At 34.0% G+C, this 18,417-nt stretch overlaps 1 protein-coding gene across 2 annotated transcripts in view; it reads right to left on the reverse strand.

The window, feature by feature from the left end:
• Positions 1-741: 741 nt before the first annotated feature.
• Positions 742-18,417, reverse strand: part of LOC137923777 (leucine-rich repeat-containing protein 24-like) — a 54,026-nt gene continuing 36,350 nt past the window's right edge. Inside the window, exon 2 of one of the 2 annotated variants that reach the window (XM_068767048.1) lies at positions 742-2,962. In XM_068767048.1, the coding sequence (XP_068623149.1) occupies positions 1,168-2,931 (1,764 nt within the window). In that variant the 5' untranslated portion in view covers positions 2,932-2,962 and the 3' untranslated portion in view covers positions 742-1,167. Of the gene's footprint in view, positions 2,967-18,417 lie in introns of both variants that reach the window. The other variant, XM_068767049.1, reaches the window with a different exon arrangement.

Genomic DNA, 18,417 nt, shown 5'->3' on the forward strand with positions numbered 1-18,417 from the left:
AATGTCCTTTTCATGTACAAGAAATTACGTAGTTTTATTGAAAAGGTATACTATAGTGAATACCTCAGATATTATAAATTTCTTCGGTGAAGCATCAGCCGAATATCAAGAATTACAATATTAGTATAATAATTTTGAATCCAGAATAACACTGTAAAATAGAAAGGCTTTGATATGATTAATGCATCCTTAAACCATTATTAAAAAAAATTCTAACTAGCAGACTCGGTGATTATAAAAGTGGAATTGGATAAATTATTAAAATATGACAATAACTAATATATACAATCTGCTCTAGCTTGGAGAAACCAAAAACTATCTTTGCAAGGAACTACTACCTCGGAGAGCACAAGACGCGTTGCCTTCTATTGAATTTAACACAGTTTTAATTAAAAAAATATCTGTTATTATAAAAATAATATGCAAATAAAGAAAAAAGTTAAAAGATATTGTATGATTTTGAAACATAGCGATATATTGATATTAATATATAAATATTATATCAGATATGAAAACAAACTAGTTTCATTGCAGCAAAGTAGGTAAGGTTAAATAGATTATCTATTGTAATCAAATTAACGGTCGGCTTAGATAAACAGGATTAGCCGTTTTGTGGGCAAATAAAACTAAACACGGCATTTGATTCGTTTATTTTAATATTTTATGCATTCAAATAAAACGCTCAGAAGCTTTATTTTCGACACCAGTTGAAGTTTATAGCTTTAAACATTCATACTCACTAGAAAGAGGGACGAAAATAAGATGAAAGGGTCAGTCTTATATTTGGGAAAATTGTATAATATGAATAAACGATATTTACAAAAGTTGGGAAGACATATATACGAATGACTTAAAGAAATCACTAGGAAATAAATAGATTAAGATCGAAATATTTCTCACCAATCACCCACCGCACAAGTGACGAGTCGATCTCGAGTCAATTTGTAGTAAAATTTTTAATTTTTAACATCGATAACAACGTCTCATAGTCTACCTGGAGGATGCAGCGCGTTCATATCATTCCTTCTCGATATTTACAATTTAAATGATTAATTACCGACGAAATTATCATAAATATAATAAAAATTGGGAAATAGTCTAATTGACTCAAAAATAGTAGGTACCAGGTCACCTCAAAGCCGAGGGATCTAGTACCAGAACCCTAGGCTAAAGAGAGACGAACTCCGGTGGTGGAGGTGGTAAACTTAAAACAGGAGTCTCGGATGGTTCAGGGTTCTCGCAGCTAGCGCCGGGTAGCGACCATGTAGAGCTTCCAGTAGCTGTTACTCTCGGACCCATGTTATCATATGCTGGAGCCGTGCAGCAGGTTCTGCTTCGACGAGGTAAAGTTGCTCCTCCACTCAAGAGATCAGGGTATTTACCCGGCTCACTTCTACCAGAAACTTGTACAGAAATAAATATGTTTCCATACGGCACTGGAACTGCGAACTCAGCAGGCGGTGGAGGAAATACTCCAGGTGTTCCTTCAATAGTAATATGCACTGGGTCAAACCCACATCCTCTAGGCTGATCGTTATCAACAGATAGCGAACGCTCTGTCAACTCAAAGTCGCAAGGGGAAGCCATATCGGCTATTGAACGATCACAGCTGACAACCACTGAGGCGTCGATCAGTCGTTTTTCCTGATCCATGAAGCTTCGGCTAGGCGGAACTGTTCGCCTTCTGAGATGCCAACAGGCGACTGCGGCGACAAATCCAAGGGCAGCTAACGCTCCCAGTGCCCCGAAGACTACTCCAAGAAGCTGAGGTATACCTGGGGCAGTACGAGCAGTCGCTGTTTGGGATCTTGGCAAAACCAAACTTATTACCGCTCTAGCTTCCCCAGCTGTACTTTTTGCCACACAAGTCCATTCTCCAGCAACACTAGAAGTTATATTTAATAACGTTATGTTTACCCATCTTACACTTCCGGGTACTCTATCTTCAGAATTATCATCTTCTACTGTGGTATCAGTTTCTTCCATGTCGCAATCGACTGTATTGTTATGAATGTTCATTCCATCAAACAGCCAAGTCACATGTGGTTTTGGTATGCCGTGTATCCAGCATCCGAATGTAACAGATAACCCGACCTCAGCCCTTACGACCAGTGTACTCGATCGTACTTCCGGGGCGCAAGTCATATTATCACTGGGAACGTGTCGCCACTTATTTCCGGCCTGCGTTGTCGGTTCTACACATAACAGTTCCTCTGTACCCAATTTACTATCTAAGAACCAATCTCTGAATTCACCCAATCTACAGTCACACCGCCAAGGATTGCCAGATAATGACATAGTTTTTAGGGCAGGTAACGAGAACGTTATCAAACGAAGGAATGTTAGTTGATTTCTACGCAAATCGATAGTTTCTAACGACCGTAGATTCCTCAAGGCCTTTGTGTGTATTATCCTCAGCCTGCATCCATCTAACATTAACATACGTAAATGCGGCAACGGTGGGAACTGATCTGCGATCAGAGTCGTCAATGGATTGTTGCTTAATACTACCAGTCGCAATCTTTCGTTGCCTCTGAATATGTCTCTTGGTAGGACTGATAAATCGTTATCCGCCAAGTCCACTTCTATCAATATCCTTAATTCTAAAAACGCGTCTGCATGTATGGACCGTAATTTGGTCGATTTTAAATTTAGACGTTGTAAGTTAAGCAAGCCGATGTTGGAGAAGACGCCTTGTGGTAGATTCCTCAGGGGGTTGTCGTGGAGGTCCAGCACTTGGATGTCGGATGATAGAGAGGGCGGACGGCGAAGGTCACCGGAGGCGCAGGAGGCGGTCTTCTTGCCCGAGGACCACTTACAGCGGCAAGTGGCGATGTGGGCGCAGTCCAGCCAGTCGCTGGCAGTTCTGGCTGCACAAGTCGTGAGTATAACGATCCAATACCATCTGGCCCACGACACGCGCATACTCATCTCATTTCGGATTTATGCTTACATCGGCCGTCTGCCTGAAACAACAAAGGAAACGTTAATCACAAGATATTACGCAAACAAAGAGAATACGAAAATACAATAGTCTTAGTCATCGTATCTGGTTCAATGTAATCTCGTACGTTATTATCGTTTCGATATCTTTTATGAGACGTTTACGTTGCGTTTATTTCGCTTGAGCATAGTTTCGACTAATTGATATGTTTATGCATTGACATCGGTTCATAAACCGTTTTTTTAAACTATAATTTCTAACAATTTTTTTTTTACTTTGTTTTTTTTTTAACATGAATATTAAAATAAAACTTAACTAAAAATCGAAAATACACAGACATGTTTATATGCTAGTATTACTTTTCCGCTTTTTTGCATACATTGTACATATTAAAGAGGGAAGCCTCACTGAATATGTTTGCGAGTGTAGATATTTCCAAATGAATAAAACGTTTTGTTAAGCTGTCTTTTTTCACACCTGAGAAACGTTTCACGTCATATTAAAATCATAATAAAAAGCGGTAGAGTATGTCCCATAAATCGACGTCACTGCTATGTATCGTACAATGGTTAACTGCTGATAATGAATAGATTTTTTTTAGTCAATTTAAACCGAATGCTATAACGAAGCCTACATATTTATTGTGTACATTCGTATAAACTTTATGGCAGCATATTTTGGAAGTTAATAAAATTAAGGCTGTTGAAAATTAAGAATTTATCGCCTGAAGTGGCATTGAGAGTAGCTCGTGCAATCGGTGGATATTTGGGACGAAAAGGTTCTCGGCTAGTGACAACGCGCTGGTTGACGCGGTAGGCTAGACCCCCTCTAGGGGGATCGACAATATAGTTAAATCGGTTGAAGTCTCTGGATGCAAGCGATATACAGGTCTTCATGGTAATCTTTGGGCTTTCGGCTCCGCCTATTAGAAATACTACAGAGGACGCTTATGTTTATCACTGTCTTACTCTTGATGATGAATTATTTCAACATAAAAACTCAATTTTATATATAAGGCCTTAATATATAGAATCAATTTTAATGTCGACCGGCACTACCCGTAATGTTGCAGCCTTCTCTTAACTTTAACTTTATACCGCAGCGGGTATCCTGACTTGGGATAACTTAGGGTAACCTAAGCTTTTAACGACTCATTACTGTTGAATTGTTGAAGCTTAGGTTTAATGAAAGTTGTAAATTCTTATTCAAGTATAAAGTTACAATATATGCGAAAGAAGATTTTTTTTCATCTTTACGCTTTGAGATATTTCACATATTTTTATATTAACAAACAGTTGTTAAATATTTATAATATTTATCTAACACAAATAGATAATTTTTGCGCCTTCAGCTGTATTTCACAGAGGCACTTTCGCTTTGATATTTAGTGAACTGTAGCATGACACGTGGGATTAGCTCTGAAAAGAATGCTCGTAGCACAAAACAAAGAAACTAATTTATAAACACTGATTTATAAAACAACTAGCTATTAACATTGATATAAAGACAAACTAAAACTAATTAATTGGAAAACTAACTACGCTATGTTTTAAAGTACCGTAGAGTGCTTAGATATGGTACAAAGGTCTCTTATTTTATTTTTGAATGGCCCCCACTATTGGGAGCCTCTCGTACCCCCTATCTTGTGTGGGACAGGGACTATTCAAGATTACTCAATTTTTTTGGATACTTTTTATTTTCATCATCGTCTTTCATACATCGTATGATCTTTCGTTCTTTTCATTCTTGTCACAATTCTTCTGTATTTCCATTTCGCTCTGTAACGCCTTTCATACATCCCTCATTACTCTTTTATATTTTTACTAGCTGATCCCGCAAACGTTGTTTTGCAAAAAAAATTAAATTTTTAATTAACAAATGTAAGATAAGGGTTGATCGTAGAGGATTAAAAATTTAGGTTTGTATGCATTTTTGTATGCTGTATCATAATAAAATAAAAACTAAAAAAATTGTCTAAAAAATTAAAAATAAAATTTAGGGGTGGACCACCCATATCACTTAGGGGTATGGAAAATAGATAGTAGCCGATTCTCAGACATACTGAATACGCATGTAAAATTTGGTAAAAATCGGTCAAGCCGTTTCGGAGGAGTTCAAGTTCGAACACCGTGACACGAGAATTTTATATATTAGATTATTATATTTCTATATAGGTGATTACAATATCACTTGATTTTACATTATTTTTTTTTATTTTTGTTGTTTAAATATTTTAGCTTTTATTTCTATGTATTACTATACTTATTATTTTTCTAAAGGTCTCTAATTTAATCTACTCGGGCCTGAGCTCTGGTGGAAGAGATCACCGTCTGGTCATTTCAGCAAATCTCTCGAGTCACGGTCCGCGAGGTAGAATACCACGCATGCTCGGCGCAAAGCGTCTAGATGCTAGGCGCGGTGCGTGTTCACCTATGACCACTCAGCTCAACGTCGGCTTTCCGTAACAGCAATTGATGAAGTTCAGCGGATTAGCAAGTACAAGTGGAAGAGAGCAGGTCACATACCGCGTAGAAAAAATAGCGGTAGTTTTAGGATTCAGAAGTGACGACCTCGGATCGGCAGACAGATGACCGTGTTTAGGTCGCCGGATGACGCTGAATGCAAGACGCTATCACTCCACTTTCACTACACCATACGATCCGTATTAGAGGGTGGCCCGTTTCCTAATCGCGAACAGCGTGGGTCATCCAGTGGAGGATCCGGATCATTCCTTGGTTCGAGTGGCCACGCTGCCATTTCAAACCGCAAACATGTCAAATACACTACATACTGGTAGAGCTGTTTCCTAAATGCAAAAGCCTAGGCATATTATATTAATAATTTCACGAATCCTTCAGTTCTGATGATGCTGTAAAATCAACAGAAACAAGAAAAAACTTGAATTTACTTCGAAAACTCTAATTAAAACAATTGCTTATCAAGTCCACCAAAACACAACAACAAAAGTTATCTGTCAAAATTTACCAGACTTCAATGAATTTAAAATGTTACTAAAATTGAACATTCCTTAATATGCATAGCATCGAACTTACAGCTGAAATGGTGATATTAGTGAAGATAGGACAACGGTTGAGCTTACATTATTATAAATAATGATAGACAATTTCATTAGTAGGCAGAAACTGCTAGAACAGAGATGATAGAGAACTATTTTAAAACTCTACATAGTACGAACGGTATAACAAATGAATCTACACTTGACTAAACGAAGGAACCAAATGAACAAAATTATTACAAGTCACGATAATATTATATGTTAGTTAAACCAAACTGTCATACGGATCTATTAAATGACGTCATTAACCTAAAAGAACTAACAGGTTAATTGCGTCATTTAGTAGCAAGAATCAATAGCCAATCAGAAAGCTTAGTTTTCGGAGGAAATGTTTACAAAAACCTCGCACGGCTACACCATTTGTACGTCAGCGCCAAAGTGGTCATTAACATTCGAATGGAAAGGAAGTTTCTGGAAAAATAATGACATAAGACGAATTGAGTTTCGTCTAAAGCGGTATAAAATGAAATATTTTAACAGCTGTCTATTAAACATCGGAAAGCAACTAATCAAGTACAGGTGTTAGTAAAATTGTCAAACAAAATAGCTAAATATCTACAGGTTGATTGGTTAAAGGTATAAAAGCATTTATATTGTGAATATATAAATCATTTGCTGTTAATTAATGTACAGAACCCTATTCGAAAAATCAATTGTGAAACAGTAGAAAAAACTAATCAATTTTTATATTTTGATTGGAAATGAGTGGTTTTTCAGCTACCATTTAGACCTTATTCATTTAAATAATAAATAAGTAATAAAAAATAATAAACAACTGTACATATATAAAAATAACTGCGCAATATGCACCTCCAATCTGACTATAATTAACATTTTCTTTAAATAGCGATAAAGGTTTTATCTGCTGCAGGTGACTGCCCTAAGCTTCCTCCCACGAATGTATGCCGAGTGACCTTGAATCAAAACAAAAATAGTCTCCCTGTCACACATCTCACGATCTATTTTCACAGAAGTTGCGTACGGTGAAATTTTTTCACACCTAACAAATCGCAGCTGCGTCGTTTAGTTTTCTATGGATTATATCTCGCGGGCTAAGCGTTGGAAAATGAATAGAATTCTTTTCATGGAGCTCTACGTGAGAAAGTTCCCACAACAAGAGCGTCGCATAAAAGTTCACAGTCCGAGATTCTTGAAGGTGGGAATGGAAAGTATTTTAATAAAATACCCTTTGATCTAAAAGTGACGTGAAATTGTCATATAAAACTCCCGGGTATAAGAAAGGAAGATATTTTTTCCTAGGTTGGTAGAACTGTCTATAACATTTGTCAAGCATCTGTTTGTCAAAAGGGTTAATTATTTCAGTGTTATACGTGTTTTTGTCAAAACTTTTCATTTTTTCAATCTCCATAAGTGCCAAAATCGCTCAAATTTAAAAAAAAACATTAAAATCTTGAGTCATATCCTTCTGCAACCGCTGTATTCGCTGATTTTGCTCCTTGTGACTTCTGTCTATTCAGCAAACTTAAAAGGCCAAAGTGGGGACACCGTTTTAATACGATTGAGGAGATAAAAACCGAATCGAAGATCTAGAAGGCTTTACCGGGAAAAGACTACTACGACTATTTAGTGGACTGTAAAAAAGCATTACATCGGATGGGGATGGATTATTTTGAAGAATGAATAAAGAATAAATTTTACAAACAAATTCACCTTACTTTTTGATCACAGTATTATGTACCTAGATATTAACTTCTATTTACTTTAGTCATACTGTATCTCGTGAACAACTACCGGTTTCATTCATCTCTATAAGTCTTGATACTTTTGTAGAACATTTCAGAAAATATGACTTGAAATTTCGCGCGTTTGGCAGTTCGCTTTGAACTTCGCCCGTTTGATAGAACGTTACAAGCTTATGTTGTTGTTTAAAAATAGCATCGGTCAGACACATATAATAAATATATAAATTGATCGATATGATATATGTTACATCAATTTACATACTTTAATAGATATATACGATAATCTGGTCATAGATGGTGGACTTCGGTCCATAAGAATATAAATAAATATAAGAAATAACGAATACATAAAGTTAACAAAATAAATAAATTTAAACTTTTATGATTACTCTTTATGTACTGTTTCATAGCGTATTACAATTCATTGTAATTTAATATCTTTGAATTATCATACTACGCTATGCTTTATGTAGTTTTAATTATAGATATTTAATAATTTATATAAACCACAGGTGAATCAGTAGGAAACGGAAGCGAAAGTTGGATCACACTGAGATATGTGTTATTATTTTTTTTCTGCAAGAGGAGAGGTTGCACAGCGGTAAGGAATGTGACTTGCGATCGTGGGTTGCGTGTTTGATTACCGTGATACAAGCTTCTATAATTTACCCTTTGTGCATTAATTGTAAAAGGTTGCTCTGCTCAGGAACAAGTTTCCAGGATAAGCAGCAGCATCTTCTGCGTACCATAATACCACACTGGGATCGTCAACCCGCCTGATAAGCGCGGTGATTATGATATCTCCCCCGATAGATGTCTTTGTGGCATACGCATTGCAACAGGCGTCTATGGGCTGCAATAAAAGACAAACAATTTTTTTTCTATTCGAGGTCAACAAGAGACAGGGCGAGCCATGATGCTTTACTTTTGTCTTTTAAATTACTTCTACAACGAAATCTTCAAGAGTGCAATGGTTATAACTCCTTAACTTGGTTGCAATATGACTGTGCTACTTGTAACATATCTAACATTAGCATGAAGATCGTACGATAAATGTTCATAAGAATCATATAGGGAGGATTTCAAGAGAAGATTTTTTAAAGAATTTAAAGATCTGTCTCCTGTACGTCTAACAAAACACATGCTAAATTAAAGCAAAACACTAGACAGAAATAGTGGCGGTTTAAATATAGAGTACACACATATTTTTTAAAATTTCATATAAAAGAGAAACTGTTGAGTTTCTAGCCGGTTCTTCGCAAAACAGTGTTCCGAGGCGGTGGTAACTTACTGCGTACTAGAGTGCATGTAAATGCATGCCTACTTGAATAAAGATATTTTTAATAGCCTAAACATGCTGGCGTGTTTTTGAAAACGCGTCATTTGAAAGAATGTTCATAACAATGTTCATAATGAAATGATTATATAACACTCACTCATTTCGTGTCTCGTCGTGTTTCACCCTTCCACAGGGCATCTTCAGGAGTTATGTTACACCGATTAGTGTCGGCCACTAATTATTTGGCGGTGTCAGTTGTGTGATTCGCATTGTTTGTCGCATATGCATTTATCAGCGGGCTGACGGGCAGTGCACTTTGTTGCACGACTACCACTGCATGTGCGGAAGTGGCTAAATATTGGTCCTTTTCTTATTTGGGATGGACTTCCGCAAGTCAACGCCTGATTCCATTAAATATAAGCCTTCAACACAAATTTTAATAAGACCGTCAATCTTAAATAGGCCTATTACCATTCAGTCTTATCGTAATTTTGCTTACAAAAGTGGTCCTTTTCTTACATGTATATATATATATGATACATATATATACATAAACATAAGCACAACATGTATTTTATTTATATTATTTTCAAAAGTGAACTTTACTCGCTCATTCTTTTTAGACGGTGTGACAGGGTCTCGTTTAAGACAATCAACGGTGTAATTGTAGCAACAAATGTAACTGTAAGACATTCAATATTTCCGCATGCCGCAACCGCGAACATATAGTCTGAACCGGCTTGCGCAATTCCTAATGCGCATAGAATTAGTTCCAGCGTTGGCATACGTCCATCTTTTACGCTATTCCGGGCGATGACCTCTTTAATTTCGCTTCGTCTTCGTACAAGCGAAAACAATACATTTTATAACGAGACACAATGAACTTTTGACTCGACTAGAGGCATTTTATATTTAATAAAATTTAGAAGGGGCTGCCCGTATCTTCTTACAATGACATAACTATGAATCAAAACACTCGCACTTTGCAAATATAAATAAAATTTATAGGGTGGGCCATAAATTTTTGCACTTTTGAAACATGTGTAGAAATAAAAGTACAAATGCTATTTTGTTTATGATTTATTTATCGTAATTATCATTTATTAAAATTTATTTTTTAAAAATTACATCGTCGAGATGTGCTCCGTCTCGCCGTTGGCCCCTTACTCTCACGGTTTTGGAGAAATCAAGTGTTGATATTTGCAAAAATTTTTGGCCCACCCTATATTTTAATGTATTTTTTATTCATCCTTCCTCTTCTCTAGGAACACAGGGATAAAAGTTAGAAACATAATTTACTCACTTAATTTTATTTTCCATACTCTTTCATCTTAATGTCATCAATTCATTCCCCTTATGTTCGTCACAAATTCCTTTCATACCTCGCCTCACTTACATTTAACGATTAACTACAGGTGGTACTTTTTATCTGGTTCATTTTTATTTATTTATTAAAACTTTTTTAATACACAATAGACAATGAATAGAGAAGAATAATAAACAATTCATATGGTAGAAGACGCGGTCTTATCGTTCGGGTCGATCTCTACCAGACAAGCTGGATGGAAATAGGAGACGTGAAGGAGAGGGCAGTTTAGGGTATACGTACATACAAACATACATTACTATACGCACATACATACAATAATAGTTACACAAATTCTTTTTTATTTTATTATAGAACTTATAAATTTTAAATGATATTTATTTACTTATTTTATATTTTTTTAACATAATAATAGTTCTATCACGTTTTCTAGATTTTGATATGTCTGAGTATTTGACTAGATTTTTTTTAAATTTTCTAGAATGTTCACATGGACTATAAGCTCACGTGGTCTTTTTCTTTGGGCCTCATTGATAAGCTCAGAGTCGTTCAACAAGCTATGAAGAGGGTTATGTTCATTCATGATATGGGATCCAATCAGGAAATTGTATCTGATGTAATAAGAAGTAACTAAGACTGCTTTTATTCTAGAAAAACTATTTAAAGAAAAAAGAAAGAATTTAAAGATAGAATAGAAGAAGAAGAGATATAATATATATTATCTGTATAAATACAGTGCCAGCTATTTTAAAACGGAGCTATGTTATTGACACCAACTTATATTTTATGTAAATCGCATGACCACAGTAGTGTTGGCGCAGGGGTAAAGGACTGAGATTTGCGATAGTAGCTCATGGGTTCGATTCTCGAAATACAATGTTATATAATTCACACTTTGTGCATTAATAATAAAGCATCATAGTTTCTAGAGGATGAGTGGCAGCGTCCTCTGCGCATCATAATACCACACTGCGATCGCCTACTCTCCTGCTAAGAGTGGCAAATATATTTCCATCAGGTATATTACGACCACTTCTCACAAAGCTTAAGGAAAATATCGTCTTCCAAAAGGCATGTGATATCTAACAATATTATTAAAGCCTCTCACTAATAGGAGACTTGTTGCCCAATTGAGGGAATGTTACATAACTTTATTAAGTTAAAAATATCTTTAAATATTTGTTATTATCTATTGATAATAACAACTATTTAAAGATATTTTTAATACAATAATCTTAAGGTGTCATTGATTCTAATAAATATTGTTTTTATTATAAATTATGATTACCTTTTTTAAAATTCGAATTTATAATTACTTAACGTTTGATTTATTATTGTCATTCTAAACAGAAACAACTATTATCCTCAAAATAGGAACACGGAAATGTTTGGACTGTGTGGAGACAATAAACATAAATTCAGCTGGAATTTTTTACCAAAACGGCATCGTATATTGAAGACAAGCTTTACTGAGGATTAGCCTGATTATTTCTACATCAGAATTAGTTCCAATTAAGAATAAATTTCCCCTCCGAATTAGAGGCAGCAAATTTTTACATGTTTAAATAGAAGGTTCGAGATCTTTTGACATAAAAATTGTCGTGAGTATTGAATAGTTATGTATAATTTATGTATATTTTATTATAAATTAGGTTATAAGTGTAGTATTTATCATATAAATATCATACAGTATTATTAATATTTTTGTATTTTTTTTTTTATAAAATGGCGTCCAATTGTCTCTGCAACATTTTGAGTTGATTGATGAGGCATTATCTTTTTATAATGCATTAAATCCTTCATAAGTTGTAAAATTAGTGAATTAATAGATAAATAAATAAAATTGTAAGTAATCTTTGCATATTAAAAATATTTTTTTATTAAGATTCGCTCCTTAAATTCAAGCATTTTGATGCATATAAATACTATTTCTCTGCACCGGTAGTACAATGGTAGAGGAGAGTGAACTATGGTAAGATTTGCGATCGTAAGTCGTGGTTTCAATTCTTAGGATATATATAGGTTTTACATATAATTCACACTTTGTGTAATAATTGTAAGACAAGAAGAAGAGAAGAGAAGAAGAAGAGAATAAGACTGCTACAGTTTACAAAAAAGTTTCTAGAACATGGGTCCTCTGCGTACCATAATACCACACTGCGATCGCCAACCAAGCGTGGCAATGACGTCATATCCCACACAGATACAACAGAACCTATAAAACTATTTATTTTCCATTTTTGAAACGTCATCTATTTAAAATTGTCAAAGCTAGCCAGACATAAACAGTACAATCAAAATAGATTTCGCTGCAACTTTTTACTTATAAAATACGAAAAAACTTTTTTCCCCGAACAGTTAGAATAACTTGAATGGTGCAGGTACGAGTTTTGCGTAATAAATAGTTAGATAAAAGTTACGTTTGGCAAAGTTTCAGAAACGAACTATATTGTGCCGTAGATTGCGGCAAAGGAAAATATTTTTCAATTGTCAATGTGCGCAAAAGAAAATGACGTAATATTTCTATTTTTAAATGGTTTTATATTAATGGCTTTATACTGCATATATGCTGTTCTGGTAGACTTTGTCCTGTCAAATTCCTAGCTTATTCCTAGCTCTCTGGCCTCTCCTATAGAATTGTAATAAAACCGAGTAGAAACAGCCTGCAATCATTTTCCGACTATCTCCGTCAACTTTTCATCTTGTGAAATTAAATAAAACCTTTTTTATTGTAATCACATCATTTATTTATTAAATATATTAATACGAGAGAAATATCAATAAATTAGAAAAATAGACAGAAAAAATATTTAGGTACAATACATTTTAATTAAAAATGCCTTTATTCTAAGACACTCTCACCATGCGATTTTTTAATTTAATTGAATCTATACAGGTATTTATACGGGGAAATAAAACTGTTTTCACACTTTTCCTTAATTTTTCCTATTTTTCTCTTTATTCTTCGTACCGGAACGAAGAGAATAACTTAAACGGTAAAGCATATTTGATTTATAATATCTAAGAAGAGACTTCATGCGGTAATAATTTTTGGTTTTCTTCTTACCGATGTTCTTTAGTAGTTCATCTTTCAGCACTATTAATGGATACTCTGACGTCACAGCGCAGAGTTTTGTAAGTACAATCATAACTAAAGGTTATTTATATCTATGATATAAGTGCTACTGATTCTTTCCTTTCTGTTATCATGACGTCAATTATTAAACACGATGTTCTTTATTTATATAATGTGATAATCGTCTGGAACAAATAATTCGTGAATTTTAACCGATAAAACTTTTCGAAAAAATTTACAAACACCTAGAAACGCTTAGAGCAACCGAACAGAACAAAAGAAAGCGTAATAAAATATAATAATGGAAAAGTTTATTTCTTTTTTTTGTTTATTTGTTTTATTTTACATCATCACAACCGTAAGACATCCACTGCTAGACAAAAGGCTCCTTCAAAGATTTCCAGATTCTCTTTTCGATGACCTTGAAAAGGTCGCCTATCCAACTTGTGAGTGGATGTCGTTCCGTGATGTTCACTCCTGTATTTTAAAGTCCTAGAAGCTAACTGTGCATGTGAAGAATGTGATGAAGAATGTGATATTGTAATAATCCTATACAGAAATAAAATAATAAAAATTTAAAAGAGTAATGAGGGATGTATGAAAGGCGTTAAACAGCGAAAGGGAAAGACAGAAGAATTGTGGCAAGAATGAAAAGAACGAAAGATCATACGATGTATGAAAGACGATAATGAAATAAAAAATTAAATAATGTTGAATAGTCCCTGTCCCACACAAGATAGGGGGTACGAAAGGCTCTCAATAGCGGGGGCCATTAAAAAAAAAACCCTGCTGCGTGATATGTAGCCTGCTTACTTATACTTCAACTTATTAATTATTTCTTATGCGTCGTAGACACTCATTGCGAGACATATGCCTCTCCTAAAGAAATCTATGAGAAGATATATTTGCCTCGCTTGGCAGATTGGTTGGTAATTGTAATGTGATTTTATGGTACAACTAGAACGCAACTGTCTATTCTGTGAAAACTTGTTTGTGAGCAGTGGCGATCCTATATAAAAATGCACAAAAGTGAGAATTATATATGGATGTATCCAGGGTGTCGAGCCTGTGATTTACGATAAGAAATCTAATTGCTCTACCGCTAGATCACCACTGCTCTGGTATACAATAAACATAAAATTTAATTTGTTGACAATAATATAGATCCGTTTTAAAATACTTAGTATTATATTTATACACATAAAATATATAATATCTTCGCATATAAATGTAAGAGAATTTTTTAAATAAATCCTTTATCGAGATTTATTTAAAAAACTAGCTGTACGACTTTATCTACGTGGAATTTGACAACAAAATTATTTAATGTACAAGTGTTATTGAAAATAAAGTAAATCTAGCAGTAACGATTTTATTGTCTTTAATTCTATTCGTTCTTTATTTTATTCTGCTTGTTGATGAACATATTAACGTGTTTATTAAAATTTTTCTCATAATTATGTATTTTATTGTTTAAGATGTCTTCAATTTTATATAATACTATCGTTAAATTATTTGTATTGTATTTCATTCTGTTACTTTATTGAAATAGAAAATACAATAGGGCACTTTATTATACATAGCAATAATGAAATAAATATACATATATGAAAGTTAAAAAGAAAAACATTTTAAATGTAAAACGGCTTTCAATAATAAAAGTAGCCAATCATTTTTAAAAACTAATCTTCAATGTTTTTATAATCGTGTAAATGGTCGAATAAAACCTTTTTGCTACTTTATACCTTTTTTATCACGTAGTATCGGTATCTTTGCTTTTTTTGTAGTTTCAAATAATGTTTTATGATTTAGCAAATTAATTAACATTTCAAAAATGATCAAATAAAGCAACATGTTTTGTTAGTATTTATAATTGCTTTTTAAACGTGTTTTTTTTTCTTAAAACTAAATCTTTGTTTTAAGAAAAAATTTGATATATCTGAAATATTTAGGGATAGTGGCTACATATTCCCCCTTTAAACTATCTATTTCCTATCACACTGAACAATCACTAGCCTAACATATTAAATGAAATTATTAAATATAACTCAACATACACAAAGCACAGTGTTAGAGGTCAGAGACATGCGAACGTAAGTTGCAGGTTCCAATCTCGTATACAGTCTTAGTAATTCACACTTTGTGCATTAATTATATAATATTGCCACTGCTCACAGCGTTCCCTGCGTATCATAAAACCACATTGCGAGCGCCAACCGGCCAGGCGTGGCAAATGGCATATCCTACCACAGAGATCTTTGGTGAAGGCCTATGTGTTATAGTGGGCGCCTATGGGCAAAAAATTGACATTAAAAAATTATAAGAAAAAAGTAAATATTCATTGCATTGTTTCTGTTCTTATCGTTGCCGCTAGTCCGGGCGGCTTTTGAAGATTCATCGGAATTGATATCGCGGTACTGAAAGGTTCGCGAACTTAACAAAACTTACTGACTCGATCGTAGGGAATAATTCAACACAAATTTTTTTAGAAGGCTTTTAGAAGGTAATTGGTGTAAAAGTCTTAAATAGGTTAATACTTATGTTCTATTGCTGTCAATTATTGCATAGGGAACCGGAAAGTAATAGTAAGGCGTTACCTTTCGGAAGTCTATCCTACGTAAGAAAAGGACCAAAATTTAGCCACTTCCGCACATGCAGTGGTAGTCGTGCAATAAAGTACACCGCCCGCCAGCCCGCTGATAAATGCGTAAGCAGCAAACAATGCGAATTACACAACCGCCACCGTCAAATCACTCAACACGTGTTTCACCCCTCCACTAGGCATCTTCAGGAGTTATGTTACACCGATTAGTGCCAACTCTGTGTTTGGCTGTGTTGATAACGAAGGTGAATATATTGTTGATTAGAAATAAAAACTTGTTAACTATATAGTCGAGTGAATTTAACTTAAGAAAGCGACATTACTTTCCGGTCACCCTAATATGATAGATACACTCTGTCAAAAATCAATGATTTTAGAATTTATAAATAACGTTATTTAATAAATGAAGCAAAAAAGCGCTTAGAATTTGAATTATTGTTCTATTTCTTTTGAGGCAATAGAAGCAAGAAGCAAGGCTTGATTGATCGGTCTTGAACTGTCCGCATCCAGTAACTTCTTTTGACCTTCTGAAAGCAGTTTTAGTAAAAAAATAAACGAAGACAACATCCCCACACTTATGGCAGATAACAACGACATGCCAGCATTCCTCGAAAGCTAGAGGATAGTAGACAAGGTAATAAAAATGAACAAAACAGATACAGGTCGATAGAAAAGAAATAGAAAACACATATTAGAAAAACTAAATTAATGGATTAACTAATAATAATTATATAATGAAATCAATAAATCTATAATATGTAGCAATAATTAGCAAAAATGGTACATAACTATATACTAAGTAAATAAATAAGAATGAACAAGATCTGTAATATTTAAGGAACGAGGCGAAGGGAGTGAAGCGATGAATGAACGGTAGTAAGAAAAGAAAAGAATAGAATGTAAATAGAAGAAAGATAGATCATACGAATCATGATAGAAGAGTATTGAAATAAAAAAGAAAGAAAAGTGAAAAAATTATTAGAAGTTAAAAAAGTCCTTGTCCCATTAATAAAATAGGGGAACGAAAGGTCCCCCAATAGCATGGACCAGTGGCGTAGCTATGGTATTTGGGGCTTGGGGCTGATTGGGCCTTGGTGCCCCCCCCCCCCCTAAAGAGTCTAAATAATTTCAAAATTCAGAACAGAATGTAGTTTTTGGGTTCAAAATAATAATAAATATATATGAAATAACATTAAATCTTAATAAAATTTATCGGGAAAATTAAAAAACGAACATTCCTCGATTTTTGGCCTGCACAGTCATTAATCACATTTTCAAAATCAATAGTATCGACTAGTTCATGTTCTATTGACATTATTGCAAGATTATTTAATCTATTTATCATTAAATAATCTTGTAATAATTTATTATTTTTGTCATTTAGGGCCCTTTTAAAAAACACTTTATGTGTTTTGCGAATGAAAGGCTTATTAAACACTGTGTATATTATATTTTTGTAATAGTTTACTTTTTTTAATGTTTATATTATTTAACAACTTTTTTAGCACAAAAATAGTAAAATTCGATATTATTTTTATGTTATTTACTTTAAATTATGGTTTTCATTTTTCTTTTAACATTTCATTAATCATTCAAAAAAAAATTATTTTCAACTTTTATACCCCCCCTGCTTGTGGTGCCTGGTGCGGCCGCCCCGCTCGCCACCCCCTAGCTACGCCACTGGCATGGACTTAACTTTTTCGTCGATACACCTAGTGGGATGCGCACCATCTGGAAAGCGTATCGATTATGGTATATCTTCCCTAGGAATGTCACATCAAAGATATTCGAAATACAATATATTAAAATTTATTATTGTGGACGACCTATCTTTACAGATATTGTACATGTATAAATTACAATGTAACTGTTGCGAATGGCTAGCATTACTCAGAGCCATATCCTTTAGTTGTAGTATATGTGTTAATAAGAGTGATTATTTAGAAGTTGTAATATATTCCTGAACAATATACATATCTGTTTACTTCGTCGTCCCGCGTGTTTCTTTTCGGTGTTAACCTCGTATGTCCGTTACAGTCTGTTAAATGTCAACGTGAAAAACGCCTCTGTGAAAAGAGAACGGAGCCGCAATAGTAACATATTCCAGAGTAATCTTTTGTGTAATGATCTCTATATTTAACACTTTAAAGCTTCTATGCCTATATCTAAACAACCTGTGTATGAAACCAGTTAAGTCATAATATTAATCTTAGTTAAGTAACTAAACTTAAGTTAACGTTTTATAGTAATCGGCCCTTATTGTGTTTTTAATTAAAATGTAATTCAGTTTCTGTTCTTTAATATTCTTTTTTCCATTTCATTCTAAATAAGAAACTGCAGGTTAATTTGTTCAAGTCCTTCTATCAACAAAGGGAAACTATTAATCTTCGTTTCCCTTTGCTTTCTTTTT

This window comes from Battus philenor, unplaced genomic scaffold, assembly GCF_028537555.1.
Source record: "Battus philenor isolate CCGP_79_NKW_IND1 unplaced genomic scaffold, ilBatPhil1.0.hap1 SCAF_22, whole genome shotgun sequence".
In the NCBI taxonomy this organism is placed as follows: Eukaryota; Metazoa; Arthropoda; class Insecta; order Lepidoptera; family Papilionidae; genus Battus; species Battus philenor.